Source organism: Zophobas morio, unplaced genomic scaffold, assembly GCF_036711695.1.
Source record: "Zophobas morio isolate AGI-343-1 ecotype UQ-CSIRO unplaced genomic scaffold, CSIRO_AGI_Zmor_V1 ptg000005l, whole genome shotgun sequence".
NCBI lineage: Eukaryota > Metazoa > Arthropoda > Insecta > Coleoptera > Tenebrionidae > Zophobas > Zophobas morio.
The window spans coordinates 4,976,552-4,994,375 of NW_026972110.1; the positions used below are offsets into that span (position 1 = coordinate 4,976,552).

Here is a 17,824-nt window from a genome sequence, read left to right on the forward strand (position 1 = left end):
AATGATTTTAAACTTCCCGCCCAATAATGAAGCAATTGTCTAGGGATATCAAGTTCTGTTAGTGATTTGTGATTATGTTGGCAACAGTCAACTGATAAAATGGCTGCTTTCAATTTTAGACCAAGGATTTCGTCTGCGCATGGGGAAGCTCATTCTCCTTCTCCATATCTCTGGTTGAAACATGGTTGAAACTGACATTGACAACAAATTTTACTCGAAGCATAAAAAAAAGCAGTTTGGTTCAGATAATAAGGTTTTTTTTTTTAATTTTATCACAAAACACAGTAAGTAAAACAATAATATTAACGTAAAGTTACAATTTCAATACTTTTCGACTTTTAGGTTTAAAATTTAATGCAAATCTCTTGACAGAATCTGTGGTCTCCAAGCAAAGATTGCTGAGAACTGGCTTTACAGTCGTTTTGATTATATATTTGCACACAGAATCCCTGTGATTTGCACAGACGAAAATGGGATTTTGCACAAGGTGTGGATACAGTTCTTCAAGTATGTATTTACCAGGATTATCATGTTGTAGAAATGGCAACATTTGCTGGATGCTTTCAGCTATCAGCTGAATAATACCAACAAAGATATCTTTGGGATAGACTAAACCTCCTCGGTTTTGAATGGCAATCAATTGTAGCAAAGGACCTGGAATGCTAGTACATAATAGAGGTGTTAAACATTCATCACAATGAAATATATCTTCTAATTTTTTTATTATGTATCCTGCCAAGAAAGCTACTGATGCTGAGAAAATATTATTATCAGGTATGATGCACTTCTTAAGATTGTGAATATTTCTTCGTACTTCAATTGGAAATATGAGTTGTTCTGTGTGCTTAGTAAAGCTCTCTCTGTTTTCTTGTAAATTTAAAATATTTACAGGACTAATATAGTTAACATTTTCAGCAGTGTTTGAGGAATGGGAAGCTTTAACAATCCCACAACGAAGAATTTGCCTTAATGCATAATCTGCAGCTCTGGCATCTGTGGCATCATTAGAACCACCTTTCAGTCTTACATGTGAAAACATGGCCTCTACTGCGTCTGAGCTGAAGGATCGCGTTACAACATAATAGAAGCCAACCTGGCTTAGCAAAAAATTTACACAGAGGTATATGCTTTTTGCCGTGAATTGTAACGCATGAGCTGTTTCCTTAGTAAGACCTTTAAATCCAACATCTACAGAAGTCTTCTGGATATCGTCAATATACTTTGGAAATGTGAGATTTAACCAGTCAAGACGTTCATCTGAAATATGCACATATGGTGCAATACTGCTATCTAGTGAACGAAGATAGTGATCTCTGCTTGAAACATTATGCACCTGAAAAAAATGGTACATGTTTTCCATATAGAATATAGAGGCATCAGCGTCTACAAAACGATCGTCCCCTGCAGCTTTTAGAAATTTTAAAGAAGAGGTTACAGTAGGTGAAAAAACTTGGATTGCTCTTAGGACATTCATTTTTTCAAAGTTTGATGGAAATAGATGCTTCTTTGTTAAATATCTGACAGGCTTTACTGGCATTCCCTTCTGCAAATCATACAATAATTTGAGGTAACATGATGAAATTTTGCCTTGAGAAGAATACATATCATGGTCTAAAAACAAATTTCGTGCATTTTTTAGAGCATGGCAGAAATCGAAACTCAAAAATAGTGGAATATGTTCCAGAATGGGATGATTAATGGAATTTTTCAGTGATCCGTTTCCAAATTTTTTAAAGAGGGCGACATTTGTTGAAATATTGTCTGTAACAAATCTAATCACAATGTAGCCGCAGTTTGTCAGAAGTTGTAAAATGTTTTTTGTTAATAAATATAATTCCTGAGTTGTTAACGACGAGTGGAAAAAATACCCTGCTGGTATTGTATATCTAGTACTCAATCCCTGCACCACAAAACAAAGCATCTTGTTGGCTACTTTTGGCTTAGTTCCAACACGAGTAGAACTTGTTGTCTCTAAGCCATAAATTCGATCTTCTGCCCTACAGTAATGAACTTTTTCTTTTATGGACATGTCGTCCATTATTAAGGAGCAGATCCTTTCAACTGGCTTTTTTAATTGACCAATTTCTGCACACAATCGCTCTTGGATCAGCTTATTTTGACCATGAAAGTCTCCAAGGAATCTGGATATAGTCGATTTTGAAGGCAGTTTTAGTAAGTTATTGTGGCAAAATCTGTAACCTTTCGGCGAACAAAATCTCCAGACAGTACACAGACGAAGAGACATTTCTGACCACCTAGGTATTTTTTTATAGTGATTTTTTATCAAGTCCAAAAGAAATATTGACTTTTCATCTGCGTTGTTTGCGTCTTCTATAATTTTGGTTATTTTTAAAGCATCCAAATTTTTTACTTTTTCTTCTAACTCTCTCATTTTTGATAAACATTCAGAATTCTTTCGTTTCATTCTACTCAATTGTTGCTTTAAAACTTTGTTGTGGTACCTGAGATCTTTAAGTTCTTGTTTATCCTTCGCACTTAAATCATCACATGTGGAAACATTAGTTTCCTTATTAGCATTTTGGAATGAGGAAACGGAAGTTGGATGAGTGTCTTCTAAAAAAGGATTTGTTGGTTGGGTACTAGAAATGTCAGGATCAGTAGGATTCTGGAATGATGACAAAGATTTATAGATTATGTGAGGTACGTAGATTTTTATGTACATACGAATATAAACGGAACCGCTTGTTTATTAAGACGAGTACTTTTTGCGCTTCTAACAATACATTCTGTTGCAAAATGTTTGGAACACACAACAGTATGATCGTTTATCTTGGTCAGATCTAAAATAATTCGAATAAAATATTTTTTGAGGAACTTGTTTTATGAAATACCACAAAATTTTGAAAGTGATTCAAACCATTTGTTTCTAAGATCTACTTCCGCAGGAATTCCAAAAAGTGGATTCTGTGTATTACCACAAATCATACACTTTCTTCCCATATTATAAAGACCTAGTTTTATTAACAACGATAATAATTCATGCCCAAAATTATTTTGGATTTGAAAATTGTCAAAGAAAATTTCTGACAGTAGTGACAGTTTAGTTCAAGACATTGCCGTGGGTGGCGTATGCTTATGTACCCATGGATTACTACGCGGGAACAAATTTTTAAGAAATTGAAACGGCCGTATATACACGTTAGTGTATATTAATGAAGTCGGCCATGGTATTTCTTATGGAATCAGCTGAGACTTTCATAGCCCTGACAAAAGTACCCCTTGCGTTGGAGCATGAGCGGAGTCTGGGCTACCGGTCTGGAGCTGTTCTCCCCCCACGACGGTGATTCTATCTATCGCAAAGCCTATCCCACACGCATATCTCCATTACGAACGTGCCCTGCGGAACTAGGCCATTACGGTCGTCCAACCCGCAAGAGATCTCGACTATTGGGCCAAATCGAGAAATTTACATCGGCGGCCGCCCCTGAATCTATCGAAACCTGTGGACTTGTACAGGTGGCACGAGAAATCTCGCCAGCTCGACCAGGAACCGGACTTCGCTTCAGCCATGGTAGAAGGAGACATGGTATAGGCATACGCATCGGGTGTGACGTCAAGTGGAGTGAAATTAGCGCGAAATTCAAAATACAATTCGTTATCCGACAACTAATTGACGTATTGGACAGAGCAATGACAACTCAAGCTGAAATTCCCTAGACTTCCCTAGCGAAGCCACAGGCGAAGCTCACAAGAGTCACAAGGTCGTTGATGCCACCTAACGTCACAAATGGATGCGCAGACCATTTTTAAATTGGTACATCGGATGCCTATACCATGTCTCCTTCTACCATGGCTTCAGGCTTCAGCCACATTTTCTGTGTCATTTAACCTCAATTCCATTTTAAATATTCAATCTCCCATAACTCTGATGTTAACAACAACTGAACAAGGGTTAAAGTTTCAAAGAGCAATAAACAACGTTTAGATTCGCCATACAATCTTGTGAAATTTTAAACAACAAATAATTCTTATGTGAGATTAAAGTTGGGCATCAAATAATTTATATGACAGAAACATTCATCAACAAAGTATTTACAAAACAGAATTCAGCAGATTTATGAAACAAAAGATCTGGTGTGAAATAAACTTGTACAAATAGAAATATTATGTGAGGTTAAAACTGTCGAATATGAAATTTACGTTCAATTAAAATCACACAACAAATAAAATTACTGAGGTTAAGATTGTGAGATTAAGAAATATAGTACGAGGTGAAAATTGCAGAGTTAACAAAATTTACATGAGATTAATTTTTGCCACACTTTATCAACGGTTCAAACAAAGAGTTTACATTATGCCAAATTATATCATGATCTAAGTGATTGGTCACTTCAAAAATAATTTACTTTGAGAGTTTAAAATACCGCGAACTGGTTACCCCAACAAAACACATAATAAACAAACACAAAAATATCCAATCATCGCTCTGAGGGAAAAAGCGTCTCGGTGATGTAAATTTTAAAATCGTTGCGAGGAAAAAGCGTCTTGGTGATGTAAATTTTAAAATCGTTGCGAGGAAAAAGCGTCTCGGTGATGCAAATTTTCTGTAGCGTTGGGGGGCATGCCTTGATTAATTAATCAATCTGGCGTTGTGAAGCATGCCCCGATGAATTAATCATGATAACGATGATAACCACCTAAGGGAAGAAAATATCATAACCCCCCCCCCCCCGCCCCCGCCAGTTCGCAGTATAATGAACTTGTTTAACTGCCGTAAATGAACTATTAGCAATCTTGTGTGAAGAATTTAGAAGTGTTATAATGTAACACTTACGTATATGCATCCAGAGACCTATTCGTAATTAAACATAAGGCGTTTTTCCTGACTAATAAGTGAATTTCATGAAATCTTCTAGCAAATGGTTTATTTAAATAATCCTGATTGTTAAATTGTGTTTGCTCTAGCTGAGTATTAAGAAAAACTAGCTTGATTGGTGAATTTACAAACAACGAAACAAAATTTACGGCACGTGTTAGCGTTCGACCGGAAGTCAGCATTTCTCTGATTGAAAGGGCGCAAGAATTAACCGCGCGGGTTGGGTACAAGAATACGTTTGATCGTCGTTAAACAAAGGCTTCTTCCCGTTTTATTAACTACCAAACCAACTAATTTCAACCTAGCGCTTACCACGTGGTTACACTCACACAAGCACATTCATAATAATCATTCTACGCCATGCAGTTTCCCTCTACCAACCCTCTAACTGAAATCACCCTAGCGCTACGTGCTGCCATCTAACTCAATGATCATGCATTAACCCGACATGTCTATTTGGTTGCCTATGTTTAACGATTCCCTTTTCGTGATTGAATTTTTTTTTTTCAAATTCAAATTATTCAAATGTGATTTCGCGCCGCTGTTAATTAATTTCAGCGCGAAAACTTTGATTTAAATTCGGTCACCACAGTGTGACGACAAATTTAAATCATAATTACGAATCGATGGCTCTCTAATCTAAAATGATCGAGCTCTCCCCAGTTTTTAGCATTACGTTGTATTACGAGATTCACGAGCTACAAAACACTCATCCTTGCGGTGCAAGGCTGTTACACAATTCACCGCATCATTCACTTCGTCGCGAACTAGTTCCACGAAGAAGCATGGTACAAGAAGTCTTATTGTACCATGAAAAGAAGTAGGGATCTACCCCCAGGCGAAACAAAATAAAAAGGTTTACGAGACAACTTTCGTCAAAATCTCCGCTACTAACGTTGCCGCAGTTGACCGATGAACTTCATCTCCTTCTACCATGGCTTGGTCAACCAGATATTGAAACTGCAACGCAACAAATCTTCGTTACGCCCCATTGTAGCAAGATTTCAAACAACAATAATTTCCATGATTTTAAGTTAATTCAAGTCAAGGACTAAATCTAACTGATGAAACCCCATACAGACAAAACACATGAAATATATACAATCAAAATAAGGTGGTCTCCGCAAACTTTTCGCCCTAGAGCGGTAACTGCGAGAGGATGGTCTCGATAACGCTCGCGTGCTTCGAGATTAGACTTGAAACCAACTACTGAATCTGTAATAAAAGCTGTCCCGTTTTTCGAGTGCACGATATGAATTTAACAGATAATAATTTTCACAATGACCCAACGCGTGGTGTGATGTCCAAGTTTGAATTAAAAGCAAAAACAACGGCACATAATCGCATTTGAAAAATGAATAAGATAATCGTTAAACATAGGCAACCATGTTTAGTTTCTTGCTGGTAGTTTAGTAGCTCGCTTAGGGAATTTGTGGACAGTAAGTTGGTGAGAGGGTTAATAATAAAGCAGACTTGTTTGATTGAGATGCGTCACTTGTTTGTCTGGTCTGGTGTAGGTGCAACCACGCGGTAAGCATTAAGGTTACCTAGGTCAAGTTTAGTTTGATTTGGTAGTTTCATAAAATAGCCTTTGTTTGATTTAAACGAAACTTAATCTTGCCGACAGCGATGCCACAGTTTTTCTTACAGGCGTAATTGATTATTAACATCTTCCTAATCGGAAATGTGGGATTTTTTGACCACGTGGCGTGAATTTGTTGATTGATTGTAAATTCACCGTCATGTTAGGTTGTAATACAATTTAACAGTCATGAAAATTGTTATTTTATTTCACGCAATCTCGAAATTATACATTTTATTTTTCTTGTATGCCACCGAAGAAATAAGCAACTTTATTCAAATGAAATACGTAAGTATACTTCGCACAGACCTAATTCGGTTTTATGATACTGCAGTATCAATTATAGTGTTCCAACTGCTGGTTCGTTTTTATGACTGCATCCTATTGTGAAGGAGTTAAGTGTACCAGAATAGACCTCTGCCGCAAGTAATCCAGCGCTCATAAACCATCAAGGGACCACTGTCTACACTACACAGGGCTGTATGCGCCCGTAAACCTCTCAACCAGTAACCAAATACAAAATATAAATACGGCCCTGTATAATGGTGACTGTCCCATCACCGCCAGTAGTAAAAATAAATATGTAGTAATTGGCAGTATTCACAATTTAATCTTAAGCATTGATTCTCTTTGAAAATTAGAATAGCAGTGAAATAAATGTCATCGTGAATTTGAAGAGGTGATTTTATGCTGATTTTCTGTAATGTTTTATGTGTTCGGCGACTTCAATTTTGGAACGTTTATACTCGGACACGCCTCTCAAAGCGACGTGTGTTCTCGACTAAATTTAACATATCTTTTATGTATATATGTGATGAGGGAATTCAATTCATGCGTAGTCTTAATTCATTCATTTTAATTTATTAAATTCGGGTGGCGAAAGCGGAACTTGGCCGAAGTCCAGAGTGATAATTTTCAACGTGAGATAGTCCTGCTGGGAGAGGAAACTCCGCTGGGGGTAGCCAGTGGGCTGGAGTAAATAGTTGCGGAATAAAACTTGAAGCTGCTGCTGCTGCTGCTGTCAGCGGACACGATAGGTACAGCGGACGCTTACGGGGGCACCGCGGCATGATTGTACATGTGGTGAGTGCGAAAAGATAAAGGCAGGGTCTGGAACATTGGCTCTACTCGTTCCACGTTCTTGAAATTGGTGAATTAAATCGTGTTCTTTTCTTTCGGACTGCCAATTAAAAAAAAAAAATCTGCCAACACGTAACCAAAATAATGTGAAGTTTGCCATCCATTCACCTTAGATAAGATGTTACAGAATTGTGTGCATTTAACAAACTGTGCGTATGTGATCGAAATTTGTAATCTTACATATGAAAAGAACAAGAAAATTTGATAGTTGAGAAAATACAGCCTTTTGAAAGAGATTAATAAAATTATTCACGCCATATTTATATGTTGTAAATTCAAAGTTACTTTCTACCTTTGCGATCCACTACTTGCAATAGAACGCATTCCGCAATTTCAAAACACAACGCATGGTGTCATTTTGTTGACGATCACCGTTCATGGCCACTTTTCAAATTTTGATGTTGATAAGCGACCGCTCCCGATATAGTACAGAAAGGGTCATAAGTGGCTTTTGCGTACAGCTCTTTTGCCGGCATTTTTTTAACATTAGTTAAATAAGTCATGCTCCCTCCTGTCATCCTACCTCCAGTAGGTAAATATGGCCCAATTATGTTTTTATATTTTTACATTTGTAAGATCAGGGACATTGAAATATATATTTATTTTACAAAATTAAAAAAAAAAAATTATGCGGTAACGAGTTAACTTGCTTATATTTTTTTTTATATTTATAAAATGCCGGATGTAGTAAATACAAAAACATTAACAAAAAATGCCTTGTACTCATGGTAGAATTAGCAAATTAGATCAAAATTTCAATTTAAATGCACAAGTTTATTGACTATTTATTGTATTCATTATGCATTTTATATTTATAACCCAAGCCCATCTGAAAATTAGTATTTTATATTATCAGCCAATTCTATGACGTCACAGTAGGACTTGGAAATAAGTATGTTATTATTATATAATAACATCAGGGGCCTTTAAAATGGCGGCCGGTGGGAATAAACATACGCAGACCTTACTACGGTAGTATAATGATTGTACCCTTGACCTCACTTCTTCTTTTAATATCGTAACTACGTGTTAAAATTGTTACGTAGTTTTTTTTTTGTAATTTCATCAAAAGGGACTATTTAATCAAAAATGAATCACATTCGACGCCACTATCCCCCTCAAGGAGTGTAATTAGTAGAGATGTACCGACTGTAGGTCTGGCCGACTAACCGACTAGCCGATTGTTCGGCCAGTAAAAACCGACTAGTCGGCCGACTGTTCGGCTTTGCTAAAACCGGTTTATAAATGCGACAAACAGTGTGTTTTTTTTTCTATTTCTCTGACTACCTTAAAGATTTCCTTTGTTTTCCAAAAAATGTGTTAAATTTGTTTGGATAATTTTAACATTTGATTTTTTTTAGTAACTCAGTACAAAAATAAAGAATAACACAATTTAGGGCCAGTTTATACAATATTTAAACTGAGATTAAGTTGATCGCTCATTTAACAAGGCCATTAGCGACGTCTGATTGGCGTAGAGTCGGTCACATGGTACTTTAACGCAGGGTTAAAAATTAAATCGCAATTAAATATTTAATTGAGGTTCTGTAAACCGGGTTTAATTTTTTTATATACTATTTTAATTTTAATAAAAAAAGCCGACCGACCGGCTGTTTAGCCGACTAGTCGCCGACTGCAGCCGACGATGAAAAACGGCCGAATAGTCGGCTTATCCGACCGGTCGGCCACTAGTCGGTACATCCCTAGTAATTAGTAAAATATCAGTTAATTTGGAATGTTGTGAAATTTTGGCGTTCATGTTAAGATTTTTAACTGTTGATGACTCTTAAATATTGACTTAGTTACTGACAACATCCACGGAGGTCTTGCGCGCTGGTCGCTCCAACTACAACTATCCAACTCTTCATAAACATTTATGTATATCAAAAGATTTTTTTTGCAAATTAATTCAATCATCTCCCATACAGTTTATCCATCAGTACATAACAGATTCTTTTTAGTAAAGAAATTTAAACTTAAAAAAAGGCACTGCGATCATTTAAAAACAGAGTCTAAGGTGCATGACTATTGTATCAAAACACACGAAAGAATGAAACTTCAAATTATTCAGTCTTTAAAATATTTTTTATATTTAAATTTCAGAAATAAATACAGGCATTAATTATTACAAAGCATCCATACTTTAGTTTTACAACAAAAGTTGTCTGATTTATTTACACTTTTGTACAACTATATTCTAAACTGGGCATTTGCTTTTATTTAATACTTTGTCTAACAGTTTGTCAAAAATTATAATAACTATACCTCTGTAGATAAATCAATTCAGTAAAATGAAAAAGCCAGTGCAAACTCGATCCTCTAAACAAAAATGGAAGATTTACATATCCAAAAATAAAAAAAGCCTTGTGTTCCTGCATATACCACTGGAATGGTCAATTTAGTTTATAATGTCATATCACATAAGCATAGAAAAGAAAATTAAAGCAACCATCAGCTATGTGGAATAGCTCTGGCTTTTTGGCCACTTCCTAGTTTTGGCCTACTACCAAACCATGATCTTTTCCATTCCAATGTATCATTAACTAATTTCTCTTCATCAGCTGTGAATTTAAGTAAGGTTGCTATTGCTTTGGTTAAATGTTGAGCTTCATATTCCCTACTTGTCAAAAATTTAATAACTACATGTTTTAAATATTTAAAATTAACATCATCTTCATCACGTCTCACCACACTAGGAAAACCTTTTGTCAACACTTGACTGGGAGTGAGAATAGCTGCTGAATTATCCAATAAGTCACTATGATAATTGGGATTACCTGGCGTTCGTAATTCTTGCTGTAACGTCTTTTTCATGTCAGCTAACCGCAACTGGAGCGTTTTAATATTCTACAAAAATCATAGCGAATACATAAAAAATACAGTTTTACGGTAATTACCTTATTTTTCTCTGAAAGCTGCTCTTCTAGTTCTGTTACACTGTTTCTTAATTCTTGCTCTAACACTTTCACTTCAATATGTTTTTTATTTTCGTCTTCAAGCTGAACAACTTTATTAAGAAGATCAGTCATCTCACTCTCTTGGCGTCTTTTTTCTTGTTTCACTAGCTCCATCTGCTGGGATATTTCCGCATTCCGTAGAAGTGCTGTGTTTTTTTCAGCGGTCACCCTATAAAATAAACAAATTAAGCATTATAATTTGCAGGTGAAACTCACAAATCACCTTGACAACGTTTTCTGTACATTTAGTGAATTTGTCTTTTCTTCGCCTAGTTCTTTTTCCAATTTCGTTATTAACTGTCGCAGTGAACTGTTTGCTTCATGTTCAGAATCAACTGATAATTTCAACTTACTGCACTCTTCTCCTGTTTTATCTAATTCACTTTCAGTATTTTCTAAATTTTTCCGTACCACCTTCACTTCTGTAACAGCGTCTTGCTAAAAAAAAAATGTACCAACTATTAACATTAGTGCACATAGTGGTAACATAATATGGAAACAGGATGTGGATTTTCTTAAACATCATATAAAAGGATAACATTAAGCATTAAAAAATCAAAATACTATGGAAAGTGTTTATTGTGTAACAAAGTAAAGAAACTAAAAAACATAATATGAATAGTTGCAAAGATAGAAGTACATATATATAACCCAAAAGCAGTGTTAAAAAATATGTGGCTGTTAAAAATAGTACGCCCATGGGGTAAATAGAAATGTAAAATACACATGATTAAATAATACTGATAAAATACAAGAAAAAAATATATATATAAATAAATACTGGCAAAATTATAATTGGTGAAGGAAATAAAAAGCGTCCCCACTTGGATTTACTTATTGTAACTCACAAGTTGCGTCCTGAGGAATGTAACTTCCTCTTCACTTTCAGATCGGAGAGCTTTTATTTCAATGGACAGTTCTTCAACATCCATTGTCAACCTCTTAATTTTTGTTTCTTTATTATTTAAGTCTAATCTATTACATTCCAATTCAGCTTCCATTTGTCTAACTTTTTCTTCAAGTTTCTCCTTTTCTTGGACAGCCCTTCGCCTTTCAGTTCCCTCTTCAGCTGCTTGTCGACTTAAACGACCCACCTGAATATTAAAAAATAATAAAACAGAAACTTTAACAATTCAATATAAATTATGTCACTACCTGAGTTTCTAAAGAGGCGATTTTATCACTCCATGAAGTTTTGATGTCAGCTAAATGTAAATGAGCTTCTTCAAGTCTTTGCTCCAAAAGGCGTCTTTCTGATGTGATATGTTCATCATCTGAAGTTTCATTTGCTACTCTTTGCCTTAAAACGACAACCAAATCAGATAAATGTCGCCTCTCTTCTTCACTTTTTGCCAATTCTGTGGCCAAAGCAGCCAAATCTCTTGAGCTGGAATGTCTTAGAGATTCTAAATCATCCTAAAATTTAAAAGCAGAGGTGAAAAATAAATTATAATGAAAGAAATATAACATAAAAGCCAAAAGCACATACCTGTGATTGCTCCAAGCTCACCAAATAAAATAATAAAACAAGTGCAAACTCCCTCAATAACAGAAAATAAACACTTCAACATAAAATCTGTACAATAAATTTCAAAACACGAATTAAATAAACAACCACAATGAGATTACTAATCAATAGTTGTGGTAACAGGATAATTTTCAAATTTCATTCAGCGCACTTATGTATCAAACAATGAAAAATACCAGCTTAAAGGTGACTTAAAATTTGTGAACTAATTTATAATCAGTCAAAATTTAAATCACACTGCCAGTCCTTTTCTTTGTGTTCAATTTCCAGAGTGTACATGAATAAGCACTACAAAATGATCGCGTTTTATTACCTGTAAATCACTCAACTGTTCTTCCTGTCGTCTTAGTCTAGAAACTTCATTTCTTAGTTTTTCTAGGTGCAAATTAGCATCTTTTAAGGATGTTGTTTTTTCAGCTAACTCTTGATCACGTAATAAAACTAAATGTTTTACTTTACTTAATTCCTGAGTTTGAAGATTTTCCATCTGTTCTTTATCCTCTTGATGTTCCACTAGCCTTTGTTTATATTCTGTTTAAAAACACGATGTTAAGAGACAACATATGTTTACAAAAAACGAGACAAACCTTCTGCATTCTTTAATGTTTCTCTTAATACATGGACTTGTTTCAGGGCTTCATCCTTTTCCTTTTCCAAACTTTGTAATCGTTTATCCTTTTCAGCTAATATTTCCCTCCACTCTAACTCCTTCTGATCCAATTTCTTGACAAACTCTGCTTCGATCTTTAGTAAACGCTTTTTCAATTCTTCTGGTTCAATTGTGCCGTCTTCTTTAACACCATCTGATGATACAATAGAGTTAATACTTGATGACGAGCCTTGATGAGAACGCCCCCGTAATGAATCAATTCTTTGGACTGTAGATGATGTTATCTTTGCTGTTAATTTTGATAAATCGCTGCCAGTTTCTTCACGGATTTTATTTTTTAAAGATGCAAACATTTTTCACTGTTCAAAACCTTATTGAAAGTTTATAGGCATTATAAGCGTGGACGATTTATAAAAAACGGTGTATTTTAACAGTTAGTGAACACAGGTGGAATTTTTATTGGCAAAGTAATAAGGTACTCACATTTACACGTATTTATTGACGATTTATTAGAAAACTTTCAAGTAACAATGTTCTCCGACAGGTGACAGTGACAGGCGTGGTGTTGTGTCAAAAAAATGATGACGTACTACATAGCAGGTTAGCCAACACGTACGTAAACGTAAAATGTTATTAGTAATCGCAAACACGACGTAAAGAACGGCTAAAAATATGCGATAATGACACCAACGTTCAATAGTGTTTGGGGTTTTGGGGCGTTTATTCGATCCCTGTTCTAAAAGTGCCCCTCGGAATAAGTGTGCTTGCTTCGTTTTGTCTGTCTGCGAATTTAGATTAATTATTTCAAATTTCACGGTTAAAATTTTCATTTTTAATTTCCCGCATTTCATCAGTGTAATTTATTTCATGGATTCCCCTGTTTGATGCCATCAGTTAATTGCAATCCCTAATAGGTTGATACGACCAGTTTTGCGGGGCAAGGAAATTCTAAAATGAGGCAAAAGATAAATAATAATTCACTGGTTCCAACCAGTTTTAGTAAATACTAAATAGCATTTCTATTTGTAACTTTTGTTGACATTTAATTAGAATCGTATTGCGACTGATGTGAAAAAACCAAGCAAAGTTGTAGCTCATAAATTAAAAGTACGATTTTTAATTCTAAATTTTGAAATACTTAGATATTAAAAAGAATATTACTAATATTAAAAAATATTTTATGAAGGTATATAATAAAAACGATATGTTGAAGATATTCTTCAAGAAGCCGTCGTCCCATTGTCTCATTTTATTGAAGATGGCCTGGACAACCCCAGACTACATGCTACACGAATTGTGACTAAATTTTTGGGTGAGATTGGCATTCGAAGGCTTGATTGTCCAGCCGGAAGCCTGGATGTTGGTTCTATTGAATGTTTGTGGGATCGACTCCACAGATGTATTCGTCGCGCTTCAGCAGTTGTGTCCAGCGACTCTTTAACAGCTACAGTTGGTCCTTCAGGAAGAATTTGAAGCAATATCTCAAATTTGAGTAAACAAAATCCAATTTACTAAACTCAATAGGAACCACGATACGACGGTTGAATGATGTAAGTAATTCAAGCTCGATGAAGACATACACGCTATTAATAATTATCAGGAAGTCCATTAAAAATGCTTTTATTTTAATTAAGAAAATATCGTATTTGCACTAGTTTTGTTACTTTCTTATTAGATTAAATTTAATTCTGTATTTATTTGGCTCTTTTTTAGCCAACTTGTACATCCTGCGTCAACAATAATGAATGGTTCTTTAATAGAATAACCATCACTGTAGTTTAATTAATAATTTTTAATTAAAGCGGTTTTGCGAAATAGGTATTTCAGGATGATCGGTTTTTGCCGGTTAGGGTAATTTCATAAAAATCACGATTGGCATATTGTTATCAAATGTGCTATGTGGATCGTTTCTGTTTAGATGTTTTTTACTAAATAGGTTCATGATTTATTAAATAAATACATTTTTAAATACCTGTGTACAAAACATATATTGAACAAGCAGAAACGGAGGTAACCTAGACAAAAGTTGCATATAACCGAGACGTATAAAATAGAAATTGAAGGAGATTATAATACCCTCTGGTTCACACATGGAGACACATAGGAAATTCGGTGATATCGAATCTACTCAAAAATTAGGTTAAAATTTGATTAAAGTTATAGTGAAGTTCTACCTTTGAAAATTACAGTTTTTTAAATTATATTCCTATATCCTTTAACTGTTTTCATCAGCTTTATCTAGATCATTACAGTTTAAATTTTAAATAATTTAAAATGTTAAAGATATTATTGATAGAAACATCAAAATGAAACTCACCCTCTCTAGTCTGTTGTAGTTCATGGTCACATTCCATTAGAACATAGAAATCGTTAAAAAATGTGCAAACTGTTTAGACGCCTATGACGTCATAGTAGAGTTTACTGTATATTGTTTCTGTTCTATCAAGAAACGAAAGGGATTGTCAAATTATGATGGATGCAATGAACATTTCGAATAGGGCAAATTTTGACAAATACGCTTCCTTGTTTGTAGGAAATGTAACATTAGATGATGAGGTATTGTTACGTGGATTAAATACCAACTGGAAGCAAATTTTAGGAATTTACTGGTCCTTTTACTTCAGAACTGCTAGTAAAAGAGTTCATTTGCCCAGCAATAACTGCCGTCACCAGTGTAGGTTTATTTACATATACGTGCTTTAACTTTGAACAAGGGATCAAATAATAAAACCATGTGGGTCCACTGAATATTTGTGTGAACCGAACAGAAAGAAGAATCTCTTTCGAAGTTGAAAGTGGGATAAATACAAATGTTTTTGCTGATATACGTCACTTGATAAAAACTGGCAAAATACCATATAGCAAAAAATGGAAATACTTATAATAACTTTGTCACAGACGACTACTACCGGTGAAGCTTTAATCTCAAATGTCGTCAAAGGTGATTAGTTGATTACATAAAAAAGTTCTTTGATATCGAAAATCAGGGTGATAGCAAGTTGAAATTGTGATCCCACTTGACTGAAAATTGCATAACCCCCCATGGTGGCCTTGGCTTCAGATATTTTTCACCGCAACTGCAGCTGGATTACAAACTGCAGTCAATTTAACAACACTATTTGGGGTAAGATTGGTCACTAATATGCGGACTTGCAGGAACCTGGCGCATCGTGTTTAAGAGGGATCCGCACTGGCAAATATTTCGCTCGAAAGTGATGTTTGTACTTCTGTTAAAATAAAGCCAAACATGCATTGGTTTGCAATAATTTTTTTATGTTATAGAAAAAATGCTACTTCATCCGTCTGTAGTGTTGATTTTTTGATTTATAATTAAAGAAAGAAAATATATACAATCCTACAAAGTTATCCTTATTTGGTTTGATTAAGATACTAATTTCTATAAAATATAGAAATATTAAAAAAAAAACTTCCTATAGCATGCGGAGCTCTGCTATTGGGTGACTTTCTTTCCCTAACTACTCATTCAGTTAATCCGCACTATACCTACAACAGTGAATAATATGTTAAAGCATCGACGAAGACGTCAACAAAGCCCTCAAGGCTCTTAAGTTAAAAGACCAGAGGCCTCGACTACGTAGCCCTGCTATTAGGAAAAGGTCGAAATACCTTCTCAGCAAGGGGGCCTCCAAAGAAGAGGCGCTAGAGAAGGCAAAACAGCCGATCCCTAAAGAACTCAAGAACGAAATCTCCAGTAAAAGATCCAAAAGGGTCCAATCTGAAGGATGAAGGTGATACTCCTGACAGCTATGAAACAAAAAAGGTAAAAAAGCCAGAGGCTAATCCCTCTGGCATAAGGATAGGAATCATACCAAATGACTTTCCACAAAAGCTTCTGCCAATGGACCAACTCAAGGCCGTACAGGGTACAAGCGTCGATCGTGGACAAGATGGTGGAGCTGGAAAAAGGAGCTGAAGTAAAGCTCTTTTTTCTAAGCACAAACCACAGACTAGGGTGGCTGTCCTTAATCTCTGACGACCAAACCACTGCACAGTGGCTAAGAGGCAGAGGGGGTCATATTAAACCCTGGGACGGGGCATCACTCAAGGTGATGGAGGTGGCAGAAATGTCTCACATTGAAATCCTAATAACCATACCCGGCAGTCAGGACTACTCAAATGAGAGAATCCTGAAACTCATTGAGCACTCGAGCTTACTTTTTCTGCTGACCCCCAGTCAACAGAAAAGCTGAAAAGGATCGACCATTTTGTAAACTACAGGTTCGGCAAAGTTCAACTAAGGCCGAGTAGACGCAAAGCCAAGAAGGCTCAGGAAGTGGAGGCAACTAGACAACCTGCAACCACAGCAGGGACCTCCAGAGTCTCAGACTCCAGCATCATCTGCTGACAAGACCAAAAGCGAAAAGTTAAAGCCGGTGAAAACTACCCAAAACCCTAAGCCCAAAGCTTCAAAAACCACGGCACAACCCAAGGCAAATTCTAAAGGAAAACAGGTGCCTAAGAAAACGGGGAAGGAGAGCGTCCTTAAAAAACCCAAACCAAAGTCACAATGAAGACTAGACTGGGATTCCTCTAGATTAACTTCCAACATGCAAAAGCAGCTTCGAGCGTGCTTTGTCGGAAGTTTGCCAAAGGGGGTTTTGATGTAGGCCTCATTCAAAACAAATCTAGGAGAAAGCTTGAGGGTTCTGTTAGAAACTCACTTCCCTGGATCAAAATCCTACGAACACGTTCGTACTCAGGCTGAAATAATGCCCGTAGGGGTCGCATCACGCCCTACTAAAAAAGGCAAAACCCTATTAGATAATATTTTTACCGTTAAAAGAATTAAATCGCCAGGCCTATATGCATTTTTTCAAGCAGTGCCTCAAAGGGCAGTAGATAAATTATAGTACTCCGCCTGAAAACAATTTTTAAAGCTAAGCTTCCCAAAACGGGAAGAAGACGTCCCGAACAGGCCAAATCATACCGCTCCATTAGCCTTACCTCCTTTCTCCCAAAAACTGTGGAGAAAATTTTTGACAACTACATTAGTGAAAGAGTTCTCAAGGAGATCGCTCTACATGGAAATCAGTTTGTCCATTGACCAGGCACAGTTAACGCTTTATATTGTTTAATCAAAAACATTGAAAAGACATGTGGAGAAAAAAGCTACTCTGGGAATATTCATTGACGTAGAGGATGCATTTGA

General features: G+C 35.8%; 2 protein-coding genes and 1 long non-coding RNA gene across 3 annotated transcripts; 1 reads left to right on the plus strand and 2 right to left on the minus strand.

The window, feature by feature from the left end:
* Nucleotides 1-313: 313 nt before the first annotated feature.
* On the minus strand, nucleotides 314-3,029 carry LOC135145209 (uncharacterized). Its single transcript, XM_064077322.1, has 3 exons — nucleotides 2,853-3,029; nucleotides 2,686-2,801; nucleotides 314-2,626 (listed from the first exon to the last, which is right to left on the minus strand). Exons 1-3 carry the CDS (start codon nucleotides 2,959-2,961, stop codon nucleotides 314-316), a joined length of 2,538 nt encoding a protein of 845 aa, XP_063933392.1. The 5' UTR covers nucleotides 2,962-3,029.
* A 3,276-nt stretch (nucleotides 3,030-6,305) lies between these two features.
* LOC135146323 (uncharacterized) lies at nucleotides 6,306-7,095 on the plus strand. The gene is made up of 2 exons (XR_010283787.1): nucleotides 6,306-6,707; nucleotides 6,766-7,095. It is a non-coding gene; the product is annotated as an uncharacterized LOC135146323 (long non-coding RNA).
* Nucleotides 7,096-9,628: 2,533 nt separating this feature from the next.
* On the minus strand, nucleotides 9,629-13,228 carry Golgin97 (Golgin 97). Its single transcript, XM_064046448.1, has 7 exons — nucleotides 12,632-13,228; nucleotides 12,358-12,575; nucleotides 11,672-11,932; nucleotides 11,365-11,610; nucleotides 10,740-10,954; nucleotides 10,457-10,685; nucleotides 9,629-10,406 (listed from the first exon to the last, which is right to left on the minus strand). The coding sequence occupies exons 1-7, from the start codon at nucleotides 13,005-13,007 to the stop codon at nucleotides 10,011-10,013; spliced, it is 1,941 nt and encodes a 646-aa protein (XP_063902518.1). The 5' UTR covers nucleotides 13,008-13,228; the 3' UTR covers nucleotides 9,629-10,010.
* Between the last annotated feature and the right edge of the window lie 4,596 nt (nucleotides 13,229-17,824).